At 40.1% G+C, this 24,740-nt stretch overlaps 1 protein-coding gene across 1 annotated transcript in view; it reads right to left on the reverse strand.

Moving 5' to 3' along the window:
• The window catches only part of LOC131225011 (branched-chain-amino-acid aminotransferase-like protein 1), a 123,088-nt gene that overhangs the window by 24,272 nt on the left and 74,076 nt on the right, over window positions 1–24,740 (reverse strand). The window contains exons 16-23 of the mRNA XM_058220439.1: window positions 18,874–18,932; window positions 17,774–17,876; window positions 4,953–5,141; window positions 4,748–4,848; window positions 1,811–1,865; window positions 1,512–1,598; window positions 908–959; window positions 657–742 (exon numbers count right to left, since the gene is read on the reverse strand). Coding sequence (XP_058076422.1) covers window positions 657–742; window positions 908–959; window positions 1,512–1,598; window positions 1,811–1,865; window positions 4,748–4,848; window positions 4,953–5,141; window positions 17,774–17,876; window positions 18,874–18,932 — 732 coding nt within the window. The remainder of the gene's footprint in view (window positions 1–656; window positions 743–907; window positions 960–1,511; window positions 1,599–1,810; window positions 1,866–4,747; window positions 4,849–4,952; window positions 5,142–17,773; window positions 17,877–18,873; window positions 18,933–24,740) is intronic.

Consider the following 24,740-nt stretch of genomic DNA (forward strand, 5'->3'; position numbering starts at 1 on the left):
ATTGGGGTTCCAAATCATCCATATGGTGAGCCCCATGGTGCAATATAGGCACCCCGAATTCTGTCTGCCTTACCCCACCCATCACTACAATCTGTCATATGATCCCTGTCTGACAGTGTCCCTTCATTAACAATGATTACTCCCAACAGATTGAAGAAGTAAGACAATCTCGCAAGAGGACATCGTAGAAGAAGGTGAATGAATTCAAATGTTAGAAATAAACAGCAATTATTCAGTTGATATAAACTGCAGCTTATTCATGCAACACAACTCTCGATACTGTATGCTAGAACCTGCATTAGAGTTCTTGTGAAAACCAGCCTCTGCAGGTTAGTTGAAGGGACCTTTAGAAACCCAGTAAAATTGGTGACGAACAAATTTAAAACACTGTTAAGTTATTCTCCATACAATAATGGGCCCACTATTTGGACAGGTTTAATGCACGTACAAATGCCACATGAACAGTAAACAAGTCACCACCATTTAAGAAATGGGGAAATGAGCATCAGAATTTAACACAGCTACTGAAATGTTGCAATCACAATCTAGGGTTTAGAAGCTCTTGTTTTAACTTGTTAACACAAGATTCAAATCTTCTTGAGGCAGCACAGTCACGAACAAAGAAGAGAAATGGAATCGTACACCATGAATCTTACATTTGGTGAATTTCGACGTGTGGTAGCGGTAACCAAAGTAATGCCACCAGTGTTGTCGTATACGGGTGGTTTCCACTCTGCAAGCACTGCGATTCCAAAAAAGAAGAAATAATGTATTACAAGTTTCAGAATGTTATATACTTATATTACACAAGAAACAGTGAAATACAAGGGTGCATTTGGTTGCACTGACTATCATGAAATTTCTTGCTATTCAGTTCAAACAAATGACCCTAAAAGAAGATTCATACCAATTAAGGTACATCCATAAAGATTAAATGCTGGGCTCATTCCAGAAGTAACCTGAAGGATAGAACTGTTAGAATTGACTCAAGAATAAGAGATCGATGTGTGGAAACTAAACAAAACATTGAAACATTGAAACATTATATTATGTAGAATCTACTCAAGAAAACACGACATGTTGACATGTCTGCATAGATACACGACAGAGATATTTAGAATACAAATATTAGTTAATGAAAGAAAAATAACATATCTGGATAAATAGAAATACATTAATACAATATGCTGATGGAAAAAAAACATATCTGGATGTGGCTCTTGTTTTCTTTGACAAAACTTTTCGTTGCTTCTAAATAAATACTATATACAAAATAGTCAAAAAAAACAAATAAAACAGACCAAAGATTTTTCCTATAGCCAGGTCAATGCTGTGAGACTTGTCCAACACCGACATGTGCCTAACAAGGCACATTTTTTTTCCAGAATTGAAGTGACCTTGTCACAAAACATTAGAGATTCATCGCCCCATTGATTAAGTTTAAATGTGTATTCTTTTCTTGACAAGACACGGGAACATTAACCAATACTATTCAAACATTTAGGACTAACCTTTTTGCCACGTGTAAGAGTGAGGCGGATGTGTGCATTGTCAAACATCCCATTTGTGATGAGAGTGCTAAAGATGGCTTCTTTAACCTGCATTTTAGTTTACAGAAATGGAAATATTTCAAACAAACTATGATATTAGTCTGTCAACAAATACAAACCAAAAAATAATAACTTTCAAGTTGAAAGGCTGGAAACAAATCCATGACCTCAAGCTGTGGGCCATACAGACTACCCACTTGGGGATAGGACTCAATAGATCATGACAAACAATGGAAAAGAAACTAAATTCAGGCTGTCACCTCTTCACGACTTGGAACATTATTGAAGGCCAAAGCTTTTGCCGAGTCAAACAATCTGATGATAAAAGAATCCAAATCTTAAACAGGCGAAAGATCTAAAGCTAAAACACAGGAATTGCTTTGAGAGGACTTACAGGATATGGACGTCAGTTTCTTTTCTGATGCAATGGATTCCATGCGTGTGGGATCCATTATTTGGTGATCCAGACCACCAATCTGATGGGCCACATGTTAGATGGGGGATTACCCAAAAAAATTCCAGATTTAGAGATTCTAACCATCCAACCATAGGCCCATTTCCCATTGAATGTGTACAGTAGCAGTAATTTCTTAACCCACTAACTCCATCGAATTTTAATAACAGAATCAATGTTTTACATAGCGTCGCTATGTAGCATGAGTAAATAGCATAGTTCCCATGTTGTGTATGCTATATGTACTGTAGTGTATACTACAAGCCTGTAGCGTGAGCAGCTTACGCGACGTACACCATACCGCCAGTTTTATTTTTGTTTTTTTAAACTCCTTTTTTTAGTAATGTTAGTTTAGCTGCTAATTTAAATGGTGGTGACCAATCCTTTTGACACATTGCAATGATTTATAAGTATCAAGACAATCCAAATGGTGGGTCCTTAATGCAGGGGCATTTTCACACCGAGCTCGAGTGGAGTCGCCTGTGGGATGCAGGGGCCCATGGGGGAGGTCTTGTATTCGAGACTCCTCACCGGGAGTGATTAATGCGCATTTTACACTGGGTTTGAGTGGGGTAGCCTGCGGGATGCAAGGACACACTCGGGGTGGGCGGCTCGTGTGAGGTGGTACCCATGTGATTTGGGGCCCGTGAAGGGGGGTTCAGCCGAGGTCCTAACCCATGAGATGTGGAGCCTGGGCTATGAGATAAGGGATTAATTCGCCATACTCTAACAGCTCGAGCTTTTAGAGCAAGTGGTTAGTTGTCCTGGATCAAATTGGTATCAGAGCGGGAGGTCTCATGTTCGAGACTCCTCATTGGGGGTGATTAATGTAGGGGTACTTTCACACCGAGCTCGAGTGGGGTCCCCTGTGGGATGCAGGGGCACACCCGGGGTGGGTGGGGCCAGCGGGGGAGGTCTCGTGTTCGAGACTCCTCACCGGGGGTGATTAATGTACATTTCACACCGGGCTTGAGTGGGGTAGCCTGTGAGATGCGGGAACACACTCGGGGTGGGCGGCCCCTGTGAGGCGGTACCCATTTGATTTGAGGCCCACGAGGGGGGTTCGGTCGAGGTCCTAACCCGTGAGATGTGGGGCTTGGGCTATGAGATAAAGAGATTAATTCGCTATACTCTAACAATTCAAGCTTTAAGAGCAAGTGGTTAATTGTCCTGCATCAGTCCTATTGTTAAGAAATGGGTTTCCAAAGAGAGTTTTAAAAGCACTCTTTCGAAAGGCCTAATACCCCCAACGGCAAGCCCTCTTTCCACCAAACTTCCTGTCTTTGATTCTCCTAATCCAAGGAACCGTTAGAGACGAAACTTTGGGCATTGATCAGTCCTGAGAGAAGAACCTACAGCTGAAGTTTCACGGGCATTGGAGCTCAAACAAAGGAGAACTTCAAGATTCCCCATTTGAACTGTGTACAGCTGTGGAGTTGAAGATTTGCATTTTTCGATTGGTTTAAAGCTAAATATAGGTATTTCTTTTAGTCTTTATCTCAATTAAAAATTTTTACTTTATTGTGATTAATTTAATATTGATTTAGAGTGTCTTTTGATTTTATTTTCCTCTTCTTCTTTTTTTTTTCATTTTTGGGAGTTGGTACTGTGCAATATTGTGGAATAAGCTTGTTCTACAACTATTTGTGTAGTGTGTAGCGGCTGTCTATTATTTTCTATAGTTGATTGAACCATCATGTGGGCCACCATGCAACAGTTGGTTTAAATATAAATAGATTAGCTTTGATAAGTGATAATTAATAACTTTGTTCTGAACATGCTTTTATGTGGAAAAATGAAGCATTTTTGGGCTTTTGGCCACCATGCAACAGTTGGTTATAATATAAATAGATTGGCTTTCATAAGTGATAATTAATAACTTTGTTATGAACATGCCTTTATGTGAAAAATGAAGCATTTTTGGGCATTTTTTGTTTTTAATATTTATTCATATTATTTATCACTTTTTCCAATTATTTTAACAAAAAAATAGTAAGCATCGTGTAGCTCACGCTGCATGCTATAGAGGGTTGAACACAATGCAATACGCTATGCGCTATTTAAAATGCTGATCAGAATAGCTGTCTCTGTCATGATTCAATGGCTAAAGTACACATTGTTTTCCTAACTTCTAGTTTTTCCGATGGATTAAATTGGGACAATGGAAAACTACGATGACTCTGGTTTGTTGATTCACAGCTTGGATTGCGTATTATCTATGACTATATATCTATGTTCTGGGACCAAAAATAAAAATAATGCAACTTTGGCATAGCCTGTATTTACATAGTAGTTCTAAATAAGTGGGATTATTTATCAACCTAACCAACATAGGTTCTATGTATAACTCATTATGTGGTCCGATACACCCTTTCTTTTGTTACAAATATCCACAATTTCTCTATTTTGCAATGAAAAATGAAGACAATGGACCTATGAGATGGTTCGGATCATACAATCTGGGGTATTTTTAGGGCATCCCCATTCATGGTGGAGCCTAGCAGGTGAACAAACTAGGCAGTGGAAAACTAGCAATGGGCCGCACATGAATGGAATCCTGCAGCTGAACAAACTAGACAATCCGAGCTCAGCCACTGATAATTCTTGTCACTTCAAATATACATTTTTTCAGAAGCACAATCAGAAAAAACCCAGAAAATAAAATAAAAAATCCAGAGAAATATCATGAACTCAGCACCATCTTCTTCATCTAAGTTTTGCTATCATGGGTAAGATTACTAACCGATCTAAATGTTCATCAAGTTTGAAAACCTTTCCATTGTAAACACGAAGTCCCTCCCACACAGCATCACCACCTTGGACAACTGAGTCGAACACTGAAACCTTTAAGGAATCATGCAGTGAGAATACAAAGGAGAGACCAAGCAAGCTCCCTGGAAAAACTTCCTGTAGAAACCATTCTCTTACAAAATTCAATCCCGATATACCTTTGCACTCTCACGAGGCATGAGCTCGTCACCAACCCAAGCAATCAGCTTCTCATTTTCAGGAACTGGCAGACTTGGAGGAGGCAAGGGAGATCTCAAAAGGGATGATGTCCTCCTACTGTGGTGCCTAAGCATGTTGTAGAAAGGAAGACTTTGCTCTAGCAAGTCATACAGCTGGGAAGGAAATGTCTGAAAAGAAATTCACAAGCTAGATTAGTGATTTTACATTCATGCTTAAGGAAGGTATAACAGAAAGATGACACAAGTGATGAGATGAATAGAGAGATGGAGCAAGCAATCACTAATATAATATGTACTCGCCAAAACAGGAGCTATCCAATACTTGGTTCAAACTGTCAGCATTTTTAGGCAAGTATTCCGTACAGGTACACACCTTTTAGCAATCAAACTACTCATCTGATGGGACCCAACATAAATGGGAGATAGACAAAAACCATCAAACTATCCCAACCATTATCAATAAGCAGACTCTTACACGTTGCATGAGTTCTTCGCTGTGTTATTTTTGACAATCCAATTGCAAGTCAGAAATCAGATAGCAGGGTAAGATCGAGGATTCGGTACATCACATGCTTCTGGTGGAGCCAAATGCATGAATGGTCTGGATCATTGACACATCGGCCCGCATTTATGGAATGCATGCCCAAACAAAAACAGCAGCAGCTCTCCTCATTTACAAATAGGAGGAAATTAAAGAGAGCATGAGAAACTGCATAAAAGAAAAAATAAATTTAAGGAAAAACCAGTTGGAAAACATCTGCAAAAGTGGTCCAAGCTCAGAAAATGGTGAAAGGGACATTATTTATATGACTGTTGAAGTATGAAACCACAGTGTAACATGTCTAGGACTATCATGTTAATGTAGTGCACTGTGTGCACCACATTTCTGTATTACTGTGATGTACCATATCAACTTGTAACTCATGAAATTCATGGTGTGAATATCTGTTCATGTAACGCTTGTAACTCATGGTACAACTCTTGTAACTCGTGGTGTAAATATCTTCCAACTCATCTTAATGAAGTCCATATAGTTGTGTCACTCCCAAGAAGAGGGATAAGCCATTATCAAACCTTCCTCTCTAATTTTCATCCTTTCATCAATATCTTGCATTCGTCAAAGTGAGAAGCCATATCACACAACATGCTATCAGAGCATGTCCTGGCATGATTATTGCAAGGATCTGTCATTATTGTTCTTTCTGACCGTGAGATCATCTCTTTCTGGTGGGACCCACAAGTTGTGACCGTAGACATTCAAGTGAATATGATTTTCTAGGAACAACAACATTTTTTTTTTGGAATTTCGACAATATCAGGTCAGTTTTCTCCAAAAATTCATTTCTGTAATATTCTACATTTCATCTCAGTCAATGGGTCTTGCCTCCTTATCCATGATTGGAAATTCTTTTCTTGCTGATTTTTCATGGATAGTCAAGTGAAGCTGATTTTCTAGGAACAACAACATTTTTTTGGGAATTTCAACAATATTTAATTTTATTTTTTTTTGAAGGCAACAAACTGAAAATTCATTAAAAGGGGAAGAAAAAGAAAACAGAAACAAGGAAGAAAGAAAGGAGAAACTGCTGAGATAGCAGAAACTACCTATCATCCTAAAAAGGAAAAATCGAAATTTGACAAATCCCTAACATTAACTGCCCATTCCACAACCATCTTCCTAGCCCTAGCCCCCACAAAAGAAATCGATGAAGACTTATCATTAAAGCATCTATCGTTTCGTTCTGTCCAAATGGCCCACCACATGGCAAGAATAACCATGCGCCAAACAACAGATTTGAGCTTCCCAAAATTAGGCCCATGCCAAGCTGCAAGGAGGTTGGAGGCTGTTTCAGGACTGCACCAGTAGATCGAGAACCTGTTATAAATATCAGTCCATAGCTGATGAAAAGAAGGACAATGGATGAGGAGATGGTCGATAGTTTCCGCCTCCCGCATACAGCACACGCATATATTCACTATCTGCATACCCCGTTTAACCAAATTGTCAACCGTGAGAATTCTGTTTCGACCCACAAGCCACCCAAAACAAATGAATTTTGGAGGGGCCAAGTATTTCCAGATGAAAGGGTTGGCTTGGCAAAGAGGAGCAGAGGGGAGGAGAAAGGAGTATAAAGATTTAACAGAGAATGATCCAGATTTATCTAATTTCCACCCAACTTCATCGGGCTGATCACAGCAAGGAACAGTCTTTGAGATAAGATCATGCAGATTCGTAAATTCGATTAATTCATCGTCCTTCAGATTCCTGATGCACGAGATAGACCAGACGACTTGCGCCCTGAATGGAGAATAGCATCTGTTGATAGCAATGTCTTTGTCGGGTGTAAGACGATAAATTTGAGGGAAACGAGACAGCAGCGGAATTTCCCCCACCCACAGATCTTTCCAGAAACGAATAGACGACCCGTTGCCAAGAGTGTAGTTGCAATTTTTGACCAACTGATTTTTAGCAGCTAAGATACCCCTCCAAACATGCGAAGCCTTATAATACGAAGATGCTTTCGGCCACCATCCGCCTATAGAAGAGCCATATTTCCCTTTAACAATCAAGGTCCATAACGCCTCCTTTTCGGTCGCAAATCTCCATGTCCACTTTCCGAGCAAAGCAGCGTTCATCACTTTCAAATTTTTAACATTGGCACCTCCCTCCTTAAATAATTTGCATACTTCATTCCATTCCAGGAGATGAAATTTTCTTTGATTTTCCTTCCCGAACCATAGGAAGTCCCTCCTAATTTTATCAATCGTCTTCCTAACTTTAGCTAGACATCGGAAAAGAGACATAAAATATAGAGGGAGACTAGAAAGAGCAGATTTGATCAGTGTCAAATGCCCACCCAATGATAAATAACGGCATTTCCACGTCGATAAATTTTTGTGAAACTTGCAGACAACTCTATCCCACATGTAATTAGGGGGAGAACCAACAGCCAAGGGGAGACCGACGAAAGAGGTCGGAAAGGAGTTGACCTGACATCCGAGCAACTCAACGAAAGATTTTGTCGTCGACTGGGGCACGTTGATCTCAAGGATCTTGGATTTACTCATGTTGATCCTAAGAACAGACACCGCTTCAAAGCAACGCAGCGTAGTAAGAAGATTTGTGATGCAGCCCGAAGAAGCAGTGGAGAAAATAAGTGTCATCGGCGAACTGAATATGAGTAATAGGATTTGGTAGTCCTGGCATCGTAATGCCACATAGGAGACCATACGCCTGCCCTCTGATCAACATCTGGGACAACGCTTCGCCAACGATAAGGAAGAGGAGGGGGGAGAGGGGATCGCCTTGTCGAAGCCCTCTAGTGCTTTTATAAAATAAATAAATAAATAAATAAATAAACCCTTAGGAGATCCATTCAAGATAATAGAAAAATGAGCAGAGCTAATGCAAGCCTTAACCCACCTTCTTCATTTGATTCCGAAACCCATTCGAGTCAGCATGTAAAGAAGAAAATTCCAATCGACATGATCATATGCTTTGGCTACGTCCAACTTACAGAAGATACCTTGAGAACTGGATTTATGACAAGAATGTAAAACTTCGGTAGCAATGAGAGCTCCATCCAAAATCTGTCTGCCCTTAATAAATGTGTTCTGGTGAGGGGATATGAGGCTGCCGATAACCTTTGATAGACGAGAAAAAAGAACTTTCGCTAGGATTTTGTATGGACTCCCCACCAAGCTGATCGGACGGAATTGAGAAAAAGAGGAAGCCCCTGAAACTTTTGGAATGAGTGAAATGAAAGAAGCTCCTAATCCCTTCGAGAGCCTTCCTCTAGCGTGAAATTCGTGAACAAAAGCCATCACGTCATGACGAACAACCTCCCAAAATATCTGGTAGAAGCTCATCGGAAACCCATCTGGCCCTGGAGACTCATCCCCCTCTAAGGCGTCTACAGCAGCCTTGACCTCAGCCTCAGTGAACTGGACCTCTAACGAATCTGCCACAGACTTCTCCAAAGAGGAGAAAAGTAAATTATCAAGGAGCGGTCTCTTCCAGTTTTCCTCAGTGAGAAGATGTTTAAAATGCGAAATGGCAATACGTTCGATCTCAGCTTTGTCCTCTATTCTGTTTCCGTTATCTGAAATACTGAGGATGGAATTCGCCTTGGCCTGCATGTTGGCCATATTGTGGAAAAACTTAGTATTTTTGTCCCCCTCAACGATCCATTTCATTCTGGATTTGATTCTCCAGGACGTTTCATCTTCGAAAGCTATATTCGATAAATTCTGGATGATGTCAATTCTCCGGAGCTGAGCTTTGTTCGAAAGCGGGGCGACCTCTGCCTCACCATCAATACGCTGTAATTCAGACAGCAGAGACGCAACTTCAGCCTCTTTTTTTGAAGAACCTGATGACGCCAATCTTTAATCTTAATTTTGAGAAGTCTGATTTTACAGAGAAGCCTGTGCCCTGTGTAGCCTTTAGCCTTAAAATTCGACCACCATTCAATAATGTTCTGGTGGAGGTGCTCGGATTGAAACCACGCCGCATTACATTTGAAAGATTTCGGGCCCCAATTTTCATCCTCCACAGAGAGAAGAATTGGACAATGGTCCGACGTCGTTCTCGGGAGAGCCGACTATTGAAGATGAGGGAAGGACTCCATCCATTTGGGTGAGACAAGAAACCTGTCGAGGCAAGTTTGAATGGAGTCGACCTGGCCATTGGTCCAAGTATATCAAGCTCCAAGTAACGGAAGATCTATTAGCTGTTGATGTTGAATCCACTCCGAAAATCGAAGCATAGCAGGAGTCAGCCTTCTCTTTCTAGAGTGGTCGCCAGCGTAACGGGTGATGTTGAAATCGCCAATCATGCAAGACGAATATAAGAAGACTGTCTGAACCAAGGTGTCCCGTATCGGTATCGGTTGGTGTAACGGTGCCCTCCGAAACCGATACGGATACGGGGGCGTAACGGCGCAAATTTTTTTTTTCCTAAAAAAATATGAAAAAATATGGATTAAATCCAAAATATTCTAAGCATTCCAAATATGCATTCATTTATAAATTGGAACATATTTATGGTGGTGTAACGGTCCACTCTTTGGTGAGAAGTTGTATAGGATTGTTTGATGAATTTATGAACTAGATAACCTGAATTTGACTCCAAAATTCATATATTTAATTTTCTAACTATCTACTATCAATGATAGATATATTAAAATGAATATAATATGAAAATATCTTACATTTAGGTGTTTGCAATTATTTTTGAGGGCCAAAATTCATGCGTAAATAGAAAAAAATATATAAAAAAATAAAATGGCACCCCAAATATGTAAAATGCACATTAACATGTTCTACTATGATTAACACATCATATGGCATCATTAAAACAGTAAAAGAATCATTAAAAAATGATTTTTCAAATTTTGAAAAAAAGGGCCGAAATAAATGCGTAAATAGAAAAAAATTTAAAAAAATATAAAATGGCACCCCAAATATGTAAAATGCACATTAACATGTTCTACTATAATTAACACATCATATGTCATCATTAAAACAGCAAAAGAATCATTAAAAAATGATTTTTCGAATTTTCAAAAAAAGGGCCGAAATAAATGCGTAAATAGAAAAAAATAAAAAATATATAAAATGGCACCCCAAATCTGTAAAATGCACATTAACATGTTCTACTATGATTAACACATCATATGGCATCATTAAAACAGCAAAAGAATCATTAAAAAATGATTTTTCGAATTTTCAAAAAAATGGCCAAAATATATGCGTAAATAGAAAAAAATATAAAATGGCACCCCAAATCTGTAAAATGGACATTAACATGTTCTACTATGATTAACACATTAAATGGCATGATTAAAACAGCAAAAAAATCATTAAAAATTGATTTTTCGAATTTTAAAAAAAAGGGCCAAAATTCATGCGTAAATAGAAAAAAATATAAAAAAATTATTAAATGGCACCCCAAATCTGTAAAATGCACATTAACATGTTCTACTATGATTAACACATCATATGGCATGATTAAAACAGCAAAACATATTAAAAAAAGTATAAATACCTATTTTTAACGAATTTCTGAAAAATGGCCCACCGAGCTTTGATTCAAGAAAATCCGTAATATAATGTGTTTTTATCTCAAATACCTAGCCAAGGTTGGTCGAAATTAGTAGTAGAAGGAGTGAGAAACAGTTTAGAAGCAATAGGTTTCAAAAAAACAGCAAAAACAGAGCTTAAAATGGAAAAAAAAAAAAAAAAGTTACCATTATTAGCCCGATACGGGCCCGTAACGGCCGTTACGCCCCGTAACGGGCCCGTATCGGCTGATACGGGTACAAAATCGGGTGACGGCCAATACGACCCTGAAACGCGTAACGGTTCCCACCGTTACCGTTACGTATCGGCCGTTACGGTCGATACGTAACCGTTTTGGCACACCCTGGTTTGACCCGATTCAGCTCAGTCCAGAGGTCCTCCCTGACTGCATCATTGTTAGGCCCATAAACAACAGACAAAAGACAAGAGAAGGGAGAAGACTTATCTTGGAGTGTGACAAAAACTAACCACACGCCGTAATCTGAAGAGAGCTCCCACTTGGAAGATTTCCAAGCGATCAAAATACCTCCCAAGGATCCAATAGCGTCTAAGGATACCCACTTAACATCGTTCACCTTCCACAGTGTTGAGAGCAGGCTATCTTTAAAGAGGGGAACTTTCGTCTCCTGGAAACATATAACATCCGGATTGCATCTGTTAACGGTAGCTTTAATCAGACTCCTCTTTTGCTTGGAGCCCACACCCCTAACATTCCACGAGATTATCTTCATTGGCTAACAAAACTTACCCGGGTACCCTGTCTTCTAGATTTGTACGGTGATGATGATCTAAACCCAGGACTTGCTTCCAAATGCTGTAATTCACGATTGGTGGAGATTTTGGCCAGTTGTTTTCCGGCGGATGGCCGGTTGGCTATGGGTCTCCCCCTATTCTATATGCACTGAAATAGGGCGACATAATCATCCAAACGATCTCCAAAGGACAAGCCTAAAGATCTCCCTACCTTTCCCATAGCATCTCTGATCCATTTCTTGCTGTGAATCTTTGCCAGGAGATCAGCCCGATTCATTTATGCAGAAAACTTTCTCCACCTAGTTCTCAGCAATCATCTATAAAGGTTCCGCCATAAGCACCTCACTAGACAGGTTGTCCTGGAATAGCGTAAGCGGACCCAGTTCCGAATCAACCACCGACGGAGGAGAGGAATTGGAAAGAGATGAAGGACGAGACAGGTATTCAGAGTCGCTTCCTCTCCCAAGAGAATCAATTTCGAGTTCAAGAGCAGTGTTGACCTTCGAGGCTGGGTTCGGGGTGAGTATGAGGTTAGAAGTTTTCCATCCAAGTGCTGGGGATTCATAACGTATAGGGAGAGCAAGGGAAGAAGGGCTCGCTAAGGACAATGCGGGGGGTTGGATAATGGATAATGACGGGTGAGGGTTCGGGTCCGGGTCCGGATAAGTGTGCTCGATCGACGAATCCCGGATGTATGACACCCATCCACATGTAGGGTTCACAGAGACGGTAGGCACGTGGCTCTCAAAAGCGTGCGAAGAGGAGGGACGCGGCAGTGCATTAAATGTCGCAGATGCTGACTGGGCGCAATCTCCGTTACCCCGTGGACAATCAGAGCATTCTCCTGGATAAAAGGTTGTTTGCCCATCTTTCGAAGCAAAGAAAAGATCAGCGACTCCACGCGTCGATCGACACATCGAACTATCAGGAACCAAGGACGGTCGAGATGCAGCAGCGTCTGACGAAGGCGGCCGAGGCGACAGATCGCCACCACGCGTTACGTAAAGAGCAAGGGAGTGGTCTTTCCCGCCGCAGTTGTCATGATGGTTGACAGACGAACGGGGAGGTACTCCGCAGGAGTATGGTTCTCGTATACCTTCTTCCAGAGGATGTTGTTGAAGCTTCGTAGGCGGTGGCGGCAGTTCTTCTCTGATACGCCATAAATCGCCCCACCGTGGAAGCAGAACGTCCGAAGCTTCCCTAACGATTGGAAAATCCAAGGGACGATCATCCACCACCACTTTAACAGCTGGTGGCAGTGACGCACCCTTCTTTCTTCGAACTCTAACCCTAATAACACCAACTTCCTCCCTAAGTTTCGTTTTAGCATCCAGCTCCAAGATAGATCCCAGATAAGCAACGACGGAAATGAAAAATTCATCAAACCACAGTTCCAAAGGGATACCCCATATTTGAAACCAAACGTTTTCCATGCCAAACATGGAAAACTCTTCCCAACGCATGACTCGGGCCACCGGACCTCCAGAGTGGAGGTGACCCGCCATTAGTAACATTTCAGGGTTAATTCTCGGACACACCTTTACCCAGAGCTCATTGTAACCCAAGGGCTTAATCTTGTAGTTTCCCGGCCGGAAACCCGTCGTTTCGGAAATCCAGTCTCACCTGTGAGATAGACGCTCCCTCCTTACAGAGGATGACCACCGTCTCCTTTAAGTCGTCAGCAGCCCTTTGGAAGTGAGTCATATTGACTAAAATGGGATCGCCTACCATCGGCATAGCAGGTGATTCCCTATAATCAGATATAAGAGGGATGCTGATCGGGGGAGGGGGAGTCTTGTTCAGCAGGGCGTCTTTGAAAGGCCCTGAGGAGGTAGGAATAGGATTGGGATTGGGGGTGATTTTTTTTTTTGGGGGAGAGGACGGAATATTGGGTTTAAGACGATACATCTTCGAATTTTTCTTTTGAAGCTTGAGCGGAGGTATGATGTTAGGGCCGTATCTTGCTCTTTGAACCAGTAGTGGACATCCAGCGAATTTCTCTCCATGTAGAATGTCCACCGCCCTCGCTAACTCCGTTTCGGACGACATGCGAACTAACACGAAACCTCTATACGCCCCCGAGCTGCGATCTCTAAGCATAACAACGTCCATAACAGCCCCGGCTCGCCTGAAAATCCGCTCAAGGTTAAGAGGGAACCAACCACTCGGAAATCCTTTAACAAATAAAGTCGGAAATGCTTTTCGATTTCTAGCCCCAGAACCCACTGGTCTTGATTTCCGACGTGGAACAGTCTGCCATTCCTGGTCATTCTCTTCCACTGTTTCAGTAGAAGGCTGCGTTGAAAGCCTTTGCTCTGCCGTGTTAACCTCTCTTGCTCCCGAGGACTTCCCACTCGACTTGCTGGAGATGACGGTGGAGCAAACGCCCCATCGTCGTATGCCATTGCTCACCATCGTCGTATGCCATTGCTCACCATTTTTATCTGGGTATTATCCACTCAGAAATCCTTTAACAAATAAAGTCAGAAATGCTTTTCGATTTCTAGCCGCAGAACCCACTGGTATTGATTTTCGGCGTGAAACAGTCTACCATTCCTAGTCGTTCTCTTCCACTGTTTCAGTAGAATATGTCTTTCTCTTTTACAAACTATCTATCCTCATGTGGCATCACACACCAAATTTTGTGCGGGCTACTGCTCATTAGCCTTCCTTCAGCTGCATTTTGCAGGGTTGCAGGGAATTTCAACAATATCAGGTCAGTTTTCTCCAAAATATCATTTCTGTAATAGTCTAGATTTCATCTCAGTAAATGGGTCTTGCCTCCTTTCTTATCTACGATTGAAAATTCTTATCTTGCTGATTTTACATGTTTCACCTATCGATCAGTCCAGATTCTTCAAATGATTCAATATGAAGGGCATTTTGAGGCTGTTGCCCGTGTTGTTGAAGACGCCTTGGCTGTTTTCCCTCCTTAGCTAGATCTCTTTCAGTCTGATAGAACAGTTTTTCGTTTTCTTTTTTCTTTTCTTTTCTTTTCTTTTTTGGCTCGGTTGAGTGAATTATCAAATACACTGCCTCTCTATGTTTATTTTAATAGTTACATCATCATCAGAAGTTAATATCTGACACATTATCAATGAATTTCAAAGGCCATGTTACTAAAAATCTTATCCTTCAAATAATGACCATTAAACTCAAGGAAGTAAATGTCCATCAAAGATATCAGGCTGCCAAGATGTTTATTGGAGGGAAACAAAAACTAGGGTATATAGATGGATCTCTTGTGGAACCTAAAAAGATGATCCTAAACATAAAGAATGGAAGCCAATACCCTCTTGGTGAAGGTATCCAAAAGCGGTTACGCAACGGCCACTACATAGAAAAATGGCTCCCTGTAACAGCCCATTACGGAGCCAATACAGAGCTTTTCAAAAAAAAAAAACAGAGAGAGAAAGGCCATGATGGCTATAATGGTCCATCTCGTAACAGTAACAACGGTGGCCATTACCATGATTGAATACCTTGCTCTTAATAATGCCATGGTCGCATGAAAGAAATTAATTGAAACTAGAAGGATATTTGAGCTATTGGCAAGGCTCAATCTTGAACCTGAATTTGAACTATTTTGCATTCAGACTCTTGGGTGCCAAATTCTTCCTAATCTTAATAATGTGCATGCCACTCCTATTGGGAGATGAACGAAGGGATGAAGTACAAGTTTGTTCCATCCACAGAAAGATTTGCTTTTTTCACAAAGGGAACTGAAGGCCCTGGAAGATGGATAGATCATGACTCTGGAAGGTGTGCTTGCAGGCGACAGCAAATGTAGAGGATCTGGAAACCCAACACCACCCCCCCCCCCCCCCCAACTTTTCCTTCTTTATTTTGAAGGGTAGCAAGCAAAGGAATCATTATATTGATATTTGCTAGAAATTGCATGGTAAACCCTCTAGTGTGTCTAGATGTAATGCCAATAGTGGTTCTACAGAATCCAACAAATCCCCAACTAAACCCTTCTGGTGAATCCAATCAAATCTTACAAAATGAATATGTTTCAATGATTCACAAGATGGTTGTCCTAGAAAGTAACATTTGTTCCAAAAGATCACCCTACATCGCTTTTGCACAGGCAAGTCTTCTCCTCTGCTCTTCGTGTTACTTTTCTCAATAGTCCTTGGGTGATTCACTCAGAGCTACTATCCATGTTACTGATACATTGCAATCCACTTCTTTTGTTGTTCAAACTCCACTTCGCAAAGTAAAAGTAACAGATGACAGCTTTTCCACTATTACTAGAAAAGGTGTTCTTGTTTCTTGCAATATTTCATTATCTTCATTTCTTGTGCTTAATCTATCTGCAAATTTATTGTCTATCAGTAATCACACAAAGACCTTTCATTACTGTTCATTTATCATCCTTACCTTCAGTGTGCATATTCCTTCCTTTCCATCAAATCAGCTTTCTGTCAGTATGCTAACCAAGCAACTAAATTGTTGTATTACATTCTATGCTTTTCATTGTGTCATCCACAACTTACAATAAAGAGGATTGGTACTGACTGTGACAACAGGACTATACTTGTTCGATACAAGCAACATTTCTTCAACTCTTTTAATTCTACATCCATTGAGAGTAATAAAAATAGCATATTTGTGGCATTCACGTTTAGGGCATGTGTCTTTTAATTCTCTTCAAATGTTTGTTTCCAAATTTAGGAATGACTACGCCGTATCTGGGAGGTTAGGCCGTATCTCTGCAGTAGCATCAACAAGTTGGGCCCTGTCTGCCTTTGTCCAGGCCATTTATATTTCGGACATGAAACTAGGCCCAACCTTAATTTGCCAGGCCTTCTTTTTCAGATATGGCCAGCCCATAGGCCTAAAAATGAAACCAAAACCCAGCACACAGTAGCTGGGCCATAACCTTGATAGGACAGCCCAGCACATTGAAAGCCCTACATATATGGAGCATGATACAAAAGACATGGAAAAACATAATTCCACAGGTGCATCCGATACTCATGCTTATCTGCTGATACTTTTGGATTTATGATAATGCTTAGGGACATAAATCTATAGGTTTCAGCATTTCTTTATGTAATTCTTGATGTCATGCAGATGCATGTGAAGCGTGAACATATCCTATAAACTTAATGCCCTTAGTCTAGAACATCCTCAAAAAGATTAGATTATAATTTATGACTCTGTCTCTTATGTTTCCGTTCGGAGCAGTGATACAAGTACCAAGTGCAGAAATTGTAATAGTTAAGTTGCCAATACAAGTACCAAGTTCTGGCATTCTTTAAACGGCAAACATAAGTTGTGTTATGCAAAATTCTATCGAGGCTCTTTTTCGGAATTTGACATGATTATGGCGGAGGTTCTCGTGGCTGCCCTGAGTGGAGATTGACTTTGCTCACTGTGGTTTGGTTGTTATGGTTGGAAAGAAACAATCGCTGTTTCCACAACCAGTGTCGTTTGCCGGGTAGTGTCCTAAGTCAGGCCTTTTTGTTATTTCGGAGTGGTCAGCCTGAGCTCCGGTTTTGGGTCTCTCTTTGGGGGGTTGTATTGTATTTTTTCTTTTCTTCATGTTTCTGTTTTTCTTCTTTCTGTTTGCTTGTTTCTGTTCTTTCCCTGCTTTTCTTTTTCCTTTTTTTCTTTTTGAGTGTGTGTGTGTGTGTGTGTGTGTGTGTTGGGGGGGGGGAGGTTCTGGTACTATGTTTACTAATATTTTTGTGATCTATGGTAATATTTAGGGCATAAATCTATACCCTCCATAATTTCTTTCTGTACATCTTCAGGTCATGCAGATGGATATGAACATAGCCTACAAACTCAACCCTCTTAGTGTAGAAAATGCTAATAAATATTGACTTAATGACTCGGACTCCAATGTTTCCATTCAGAGCACAGATACAAGTACCACGAGCAGAAATTGTAATAGTTAAGTTGATGGTGAAACAATCAAAATGTCTGGTACTATGTTTACATGGAACTCATACCAAGGGATAACCACTTTTTGGAGTGAAACATGTTGACTTATGGACACTTTTATACCACCATGGAGCCCAAACACCATCCACTGGTTTTGGACCGGCTTCCCACCTGAAATAGAACGTGTTTGGCATCAGCAAGTAATTTTGCACTCACGAAATGCCATTCATAGAAGAGAATAGACTGAAGGATTAAGGCTGTTTTTGGAAGTCAATATATTCGCATTTAGCAAAATAGATAATACACTCAATACAGCTCCTTGTTGAATTAAGCGCACTTGCCATTTCATGCCTGAGAAATGGGGTTTCTGCACTTTCAAAACATACACCCATGTGGTGTGGTGGGTGGCTCGGTGTGTAAAGAAAAAAAAACTGTAAACCCATTCTCGAACTAAAGTGGGCATCACTTAAGAAGGACCAATGTCTTGAAATTTGAATCTGATTGTAAAATTGTAGGAGGATTGAAAACTTAGATCGTAATCGCAAATCATAAAATTCGTAGGATTTTTATGATCTTTTACATAAAGTATAGAAAAAACTGAAATAACATCCATGAAATAATATCCAAAGCGAGCGTCATCATGAAATTTATTTTTGCTGACTATGAGATAGTATTAATTGATATATGAGCTTTCAGGTTCTTCTAATATATGCGACAAATATTAGATAATGCACATCATGGCTTGGCTGCATTTTTCAAACAATGAAAGGTCTCATAGCTTCTAAAGTTTTGCAACAATCTTCAAAACACACTATAAATTACAACCATCTTTGCAGCACTGAATTGTGTAACAGATAACATAACAATCTTGCGTTCTTATGTAGTTTGAATGTTACAGAAGATTTTGTCTGCTAGCACCAACTACCAGGAGACGTCAGATTACAATGGATTCAAAGCCTCAGGTTCGCTGAATAATCTCATATTGACGGTCTCCGACAAAACAAGATGAACTCATCACAGTGAAACTTTAAGGAGCTACTTATAAAACTCCACATTTTGGAAAACCAAAGATAACCTAGCTACAATGATGTTTTTGCAATAGAAATTGACGGATAAGAAACAAGTAGAAAACATGTCGCAGCTAGTGTTTGGGAACAGTTTCGCATACTTGAGCATTGAAGCTTGAAAAGGAATGCCCAAATCTTCACAAAGACCACGCAATGCAGTCTGCATTTACACAAGAGAGAGAGAGAGAGAGAGAGAGAGAGAGAGAGAGAGAGAGAGAGAAAACCACCAGACTTTCAAATCAACCTAAAGTTAATTGTAAGTTGTAACTACATCTGTGAATTGAATCTAAAAAAAGATAGCATATTCAATAAATTTATTCAAAACATGGATGGAAATTGTATATTAGGGAATGGAATGCTGTGTTTCGAACATAAAACTTGGATATGGTATGAGGCCCCTCGGTAAGGAGCTCAGAGTTTGGATTCAATCAGTGCCACTCAGATTTCTGTTTTTTTTTCTTTCTTTCTTTCTTGTTTCTTTTTTGCACACACCAGATATTTATTTCATGAGATTAAAAAATACAAAGGGGGTACATAAACCCAAACTCTGAAGGACTAAACGACAACATAGAACAAGGCAACGGAGTACTATGATACTATCTCATGCGAAGGCTCAGAAGGCCCATCCAATGCCAGGAAATTGGATGTCAATAAGATCTTTTTTTGAAAGGTAACACTACCAGGGATTAGACCCTGGATCACTCACACACACTACACGGTCTATACCAGCTCACCTAACGAGCAGGAGAGACATCACTCAATGTTTGTTAAGCGTTGCAAAGGAAAAACTGCTATTCTCATTGTCTATATGGACGACATCAGTCTCTCTGGAAATGATCGTGAAACCATTCAGATTCTCAAAGGTTATTATTTGCAAACAAAGTTTGATATCAAAGACCTTGGTCCCTTGAAACACTTTCTTGAATAGAGGCACCTCAATCAAAGAGAGGGATTTTTCTCTCAGAGGAAATATACTCTTGATCTACTTCAAACGACTAGAAATCTTGGCTACAAAAACCTGCCGATTCTCCCCTTGACCCAAACCACAAACTCTGCTAAGAGGATGGGGAAATTCCTCATGATCCACAAACCTATCAACACCTAGTGGGAAACTGATTCACTTCGCTATCACTCATGCGTAAGAGTCACCAACCAGTTTATGCATGCAGCATGCCCCTAGGACACTAATTTTGAACCAGCAAGGCAAATTCTACAATATCTAAAAAGATCTCCAGGCCAAGGCGTTCTCTACTCCCATCATGGGCACTTGTACATAAGTGGATATTCAGATGTAGATTAGGCAAGGAACCGGACGATCACAGATCTAACTCCAGATATTGCATGTTCCTGGGCAGAAATTTGGTTACTTGAAAGAACAAAAGGCAAACAGTCACTGCTCAATCTAGTGTGTAGGCTGGGTAATGGGCTATGGTCCATGACACGTATGAGTTAATGTAGCTAAAAAAGTCGATGACTGACTTAAGTTTTCTTGTTAAGAAGCCAAACAAAATGGAATGTAATAATCAAGCAACTATCCATATCCCTATGAATCCTGTTTTCCATTAACAAATTAAACAGAACGAAGTCAACTATCATTTCATCCTGATGAAAGATAACTGCAAAAGAAATTATAACTCCATATATCTACTCTACTGAACAGTGAACAGATGAGTCTCTTTTGAACACTCACACTTCAACACATTGTAAGAAAGCTGGTGGACATATATGCTCCAACTTGAGAGGGAGTGCCAGAATGTACATTTGAATATAGTCTTGCAAGCCACCATACATGTAAAATACTTGTCTAATCCTTTTAATCTTAATTAGTTGTTGTATATTGCTTTTTTAAGGAGAAGAGATAAGGATGTAAGTAAGATAGTTTTGTCTATATGATGAATTGCTAACTCAAATTGAGAAGCGAGCCATATCCCTCAAAAATATTCTTCTCCATGTCATCTTCATATTTTCGTCTCCTCTCTTTAGATTGAAATCAACTCTAACAACACCTCTAACTAGGATAAGTCATCTCAGTTGTAAAAATAAATAAATAAAAGCAAAAAATAAAAAACAAAACTATCATGTTCCAAGCTGAAGCTGATTCTTGTTATAGCATAAATAACCATCAAAGCAGCAGGCTATTTTAGCCAAATGAGGCTGCAAATTTTCAATTTATAACTGATAAATATTGACCTAAGTGTGACTATTTCCGAATTCCCCTTTATGGTGGCCATCTAATAGTTGGGCTAACATACAACATCGAGGACAACCTCGTTGGCATTAAGTGGTGTTCGGTAAACATGGATTGTTGAGCTCCTCGCGAGATTCTAGAGCCAAGCACTCGACCATTTAATCAAGCATGACCCACTGTGCATGCTCACCTCTAACACAGCAATATGCCTGGCAGCTGCACTTCCATGTGCCTACTTTTCTCGCTTGTCCCCTGCGGTGTGCATGTAATATTAGTACAGCAACGGACTAGTGTTGGCACTCAAGTGTTGTCAATGCAAGCCTCTACCACGACTAGTTTCTAAGAGACCAGGTAAAAGTGAAAGGTTGATGTCCAGCGGGCAATCATAAATTTTTTGCCAATACCTTCTAAATCTGACCCCGAATTGTTGGTAGAAGGCTGAGATGATGATCATGATCATGAACTGAGAAATACTGGCATAAGTGCAAGATTTCATTAAATAATGACATTTTCAAGTGACTACGAGTTAGTAATTCATCTGTGTATAAATATGATATTATGTGAAATGTTCGCTACAGCTAATCCAAAAAAACGGATGTAGCCAGGCCCTCCACATGGAGAACATCAACTGTCCATCAGGTGGGCATGTTGCAGATTACCTGGCCGAGAAATTGGGGAGGAGCAAGACTTATGTGGGCCACCGTACAGAATTATGGACAATTAAAAAACTTTTCCCAGCCTTCCATTTTTTCACATGGTGTGGCCCACCTGACGAGTAGATTAGACAGATTTTTTGCCTGAAAAATCTATGTGGTGGATCCCACCTGATGGATGGTTCAGATATCTTACACATACCATCTTTGCATGCATTGCAGGCATGTATAAGAGCCGGACTGTATACACATGTAGGACTAGCAAACCAATAATGTAAACCACCAAGAAGATCTCGTATTACCAACTGGATCATCTGGTTTCATTGGTCTTAGCAGTTCTCTCAAATATATTACACCATAGAAATGTGTCACCTTGCGTTCCAGTAAGTCAGTTAAGCAGTAAGTAAAGACTTCAGGTAATTTGATATCATCATGTGCCGTGACAAGGAAAAAAAAATAGAATAAGAAAGTATTCTGTGTTAGGATGCTTATTTGAATTTAATTGAAATAATTCAAATTAGCCAAGTAGAACCAAAGTGGGCTGCTCCCTTCCTCTTAAATACACTAGCCTCAATTGAAATTACATTGGCTCATTTCCAACTTGAAATGAATGGAATTTCAATCAGGAATTTGTCCGCCATTATAAACTAGCAAGGTGGCAACTCCCTCTTAATCATTCTTGTGCATTTATACGAGTCAATACAGAGTTAATAATTTTTTTTGAAAAATGGATCTCTCAAACCAGGATACAAAGCCAAAGTTGTCAATTAAACCATCCAAACCCAACTATGAATGGGAACAAGACACTAGCACACTCCTCAAGATACTTAAGAACTCAAATCTTGCACGGTAAATCAGCGGATTCAAGATAGAATGGTATTCCTCAATGATGAAAAACACAAGCTGAGGACCCATATTTATCGCATGCTTGGAGTCATCAAAGGATGACCACATTAAAAAAAATAAAAAATAAAAATTCCTCATTTTCCTTATGAGAGTGAGCCTTTCGCATTTCCGACAATTTCCAACAATTAACAAACAAGGAAAACCAATTCCCCATTGATAAATATCTTTTTCCTTTTTCTAAATAGACCCAAATGAGATAATATTTACAATCCGCTATTATCCTAATGTAATTATAAAATTGCCATTAGAATCTCAAATATTTTCATGATGTTGATGCAAACCACAATTTATGCTCCTTCACATGCAGATCTAAGTTAACAATCTCATTTTTCATGGGTCTGAGGCATGAAACCTACGGAACCTCCCACCATCATTGGGGGTTGAAATTGTACCAAGTCCAATTAAATTCCAAAGACAAACCATCCCATCTTTGTATTTGTCTGCCCCAGATCTTCTCGAATCACATTAGATCGAGCATGTTCCAATCCTAGATGAGCTAGCTCTCGGAACCCAACACACTTCCATTGAACATGCAAACAAGTACAACAAATCACATTTTTTGTCCTTTGGGTTGGAGCCCACAGCTCAATGGTAGACATGCATGTTTCAACATTTAGGTCTCAGGTTCGCGCCTGCTTATCTATCACACATGCAATTGTCTAAAATAGTCTGCAACATTCACCGATAAAGCAAAGGTTCATTAGTATTTGATTGGAAACTGATCTCTCTAACCCACATGTGGACTTAACCTTGACATGGTTGCTTTCCCAATATGCTTCTAACCTCATCAAATAGATTCGCATGACCTTGAGAATGCACACCAAGCTAGCATCATCTTATCTTGGCTATGCCACATAATTACAAGTACTAAGGGCACTAAAGTCACCAACCAAATTCTCAGACTCGCACAACAATGAGAATCGGGATCAATCCCATGGCTTGTAGTGTGTGATATGAGTCACAAATTATGATATATCAAATGATCACCACACATCATCACACACGCAACGCCATCGATCATCTCAAGATCAATCTTGGTGAATTACGTAGGATATCGTGACTTGGCCAGGCAATATATGTTGTAATGGTGGGAGTAACAGTCCCCATCATTACCATAAAATTATGGTTGTTACGCCCCCCGCAATGGTCAAAATTATCTATCTATTTATTTATTCTTTATTCTTTAATTATTCTTCTTTTTTTTTTTTGCCAAAAAATCTGAAGAGGGGGCGGAGAGAGAGAGATATTGCAAGGAAGAAGAAGGATACTTTTTCCCAGGTACTGTTTTTTCTCTTTAGCCAAAAAAATTCTCTTTTTTGAATTTATTGTGTAATGGCCCACAGCCGTTATGCTGGTCCGTTACAGATCATTTCAGGCCCCGTAATGGCCATTACAGGCCGTTATAGTCAATTTTGGGGGAATGGGATGTTACGACCCTGTAATGCATAACAACCCGAACCGTTTCCATTACGTAATGGCCATTGCCGTTACGTAACAGATATGGCACACCTTGTAGCCAGGTCTAAAAAAAGCAACGCTTATCTCATGGAGATCTAATCTTTCATTTCTTCAATCAGGGCCAAGGGTCCATTTCACTATGCACCTGCATCTCAACATGCATGACTCAATTCCATGCTCAAACACAAGGATCTATATTGCGAGAGGTGGACCAAAGCCAACCGACGAAGATATATAGATAGACGCATAGTGCTTGCAAAACCAGAAAGAGGTGCATAAATAAAGCATCTCATGCATGTAAAATAAACCCATTTTTTATAAGTAGGAAATACAAACTGCAAGCTAGCCCATAATCATAGTTGACAATATCAGTGTTCGAAATATCGATACTATCGGCCGATATATCGGCCGATATTATCGGTATCGCACCACTGCGAGACGATACACCCCCGATAACCACCGGAAGATACCAAAAAATTCAAAATCCCAATATCGGCCGATATATCGTCGATATCGCACGATATATCGACAATATGGCGAGATTTCCTCTCCATTATCGTCGGAGACAAATGCACGGACAGAAAATCGGATCCGGCTTGTGGAGAATAAAAAAAAAAATTTGAATTAGAAAAAAAAAGAAAAAGAAATCGGAGCGTACCTGGCTGGAGGTGGGCCACTCGACAGGTAAGTAGGATTTTCTGCAAATTTTCTTCAACTTCCCCCTTTCTTGGAGATTCCGGCGAGGAATCAGGCCGTGGTCGAC

This window comes from Magnolia sinica, chromosome 14 (assembly GCF_029962835.1).
Source record: "Magnolia sinica isolate HGM2019 chromosome 14, MsV1, whole genome shotgun sequence".
Lineage (NCBI taxonomy): Eukaryota > Viridiplantae > Streptophyta > Magnoliopsida > Magnoliales > Magnoliaceae > Magnolia > Magnolia sinica.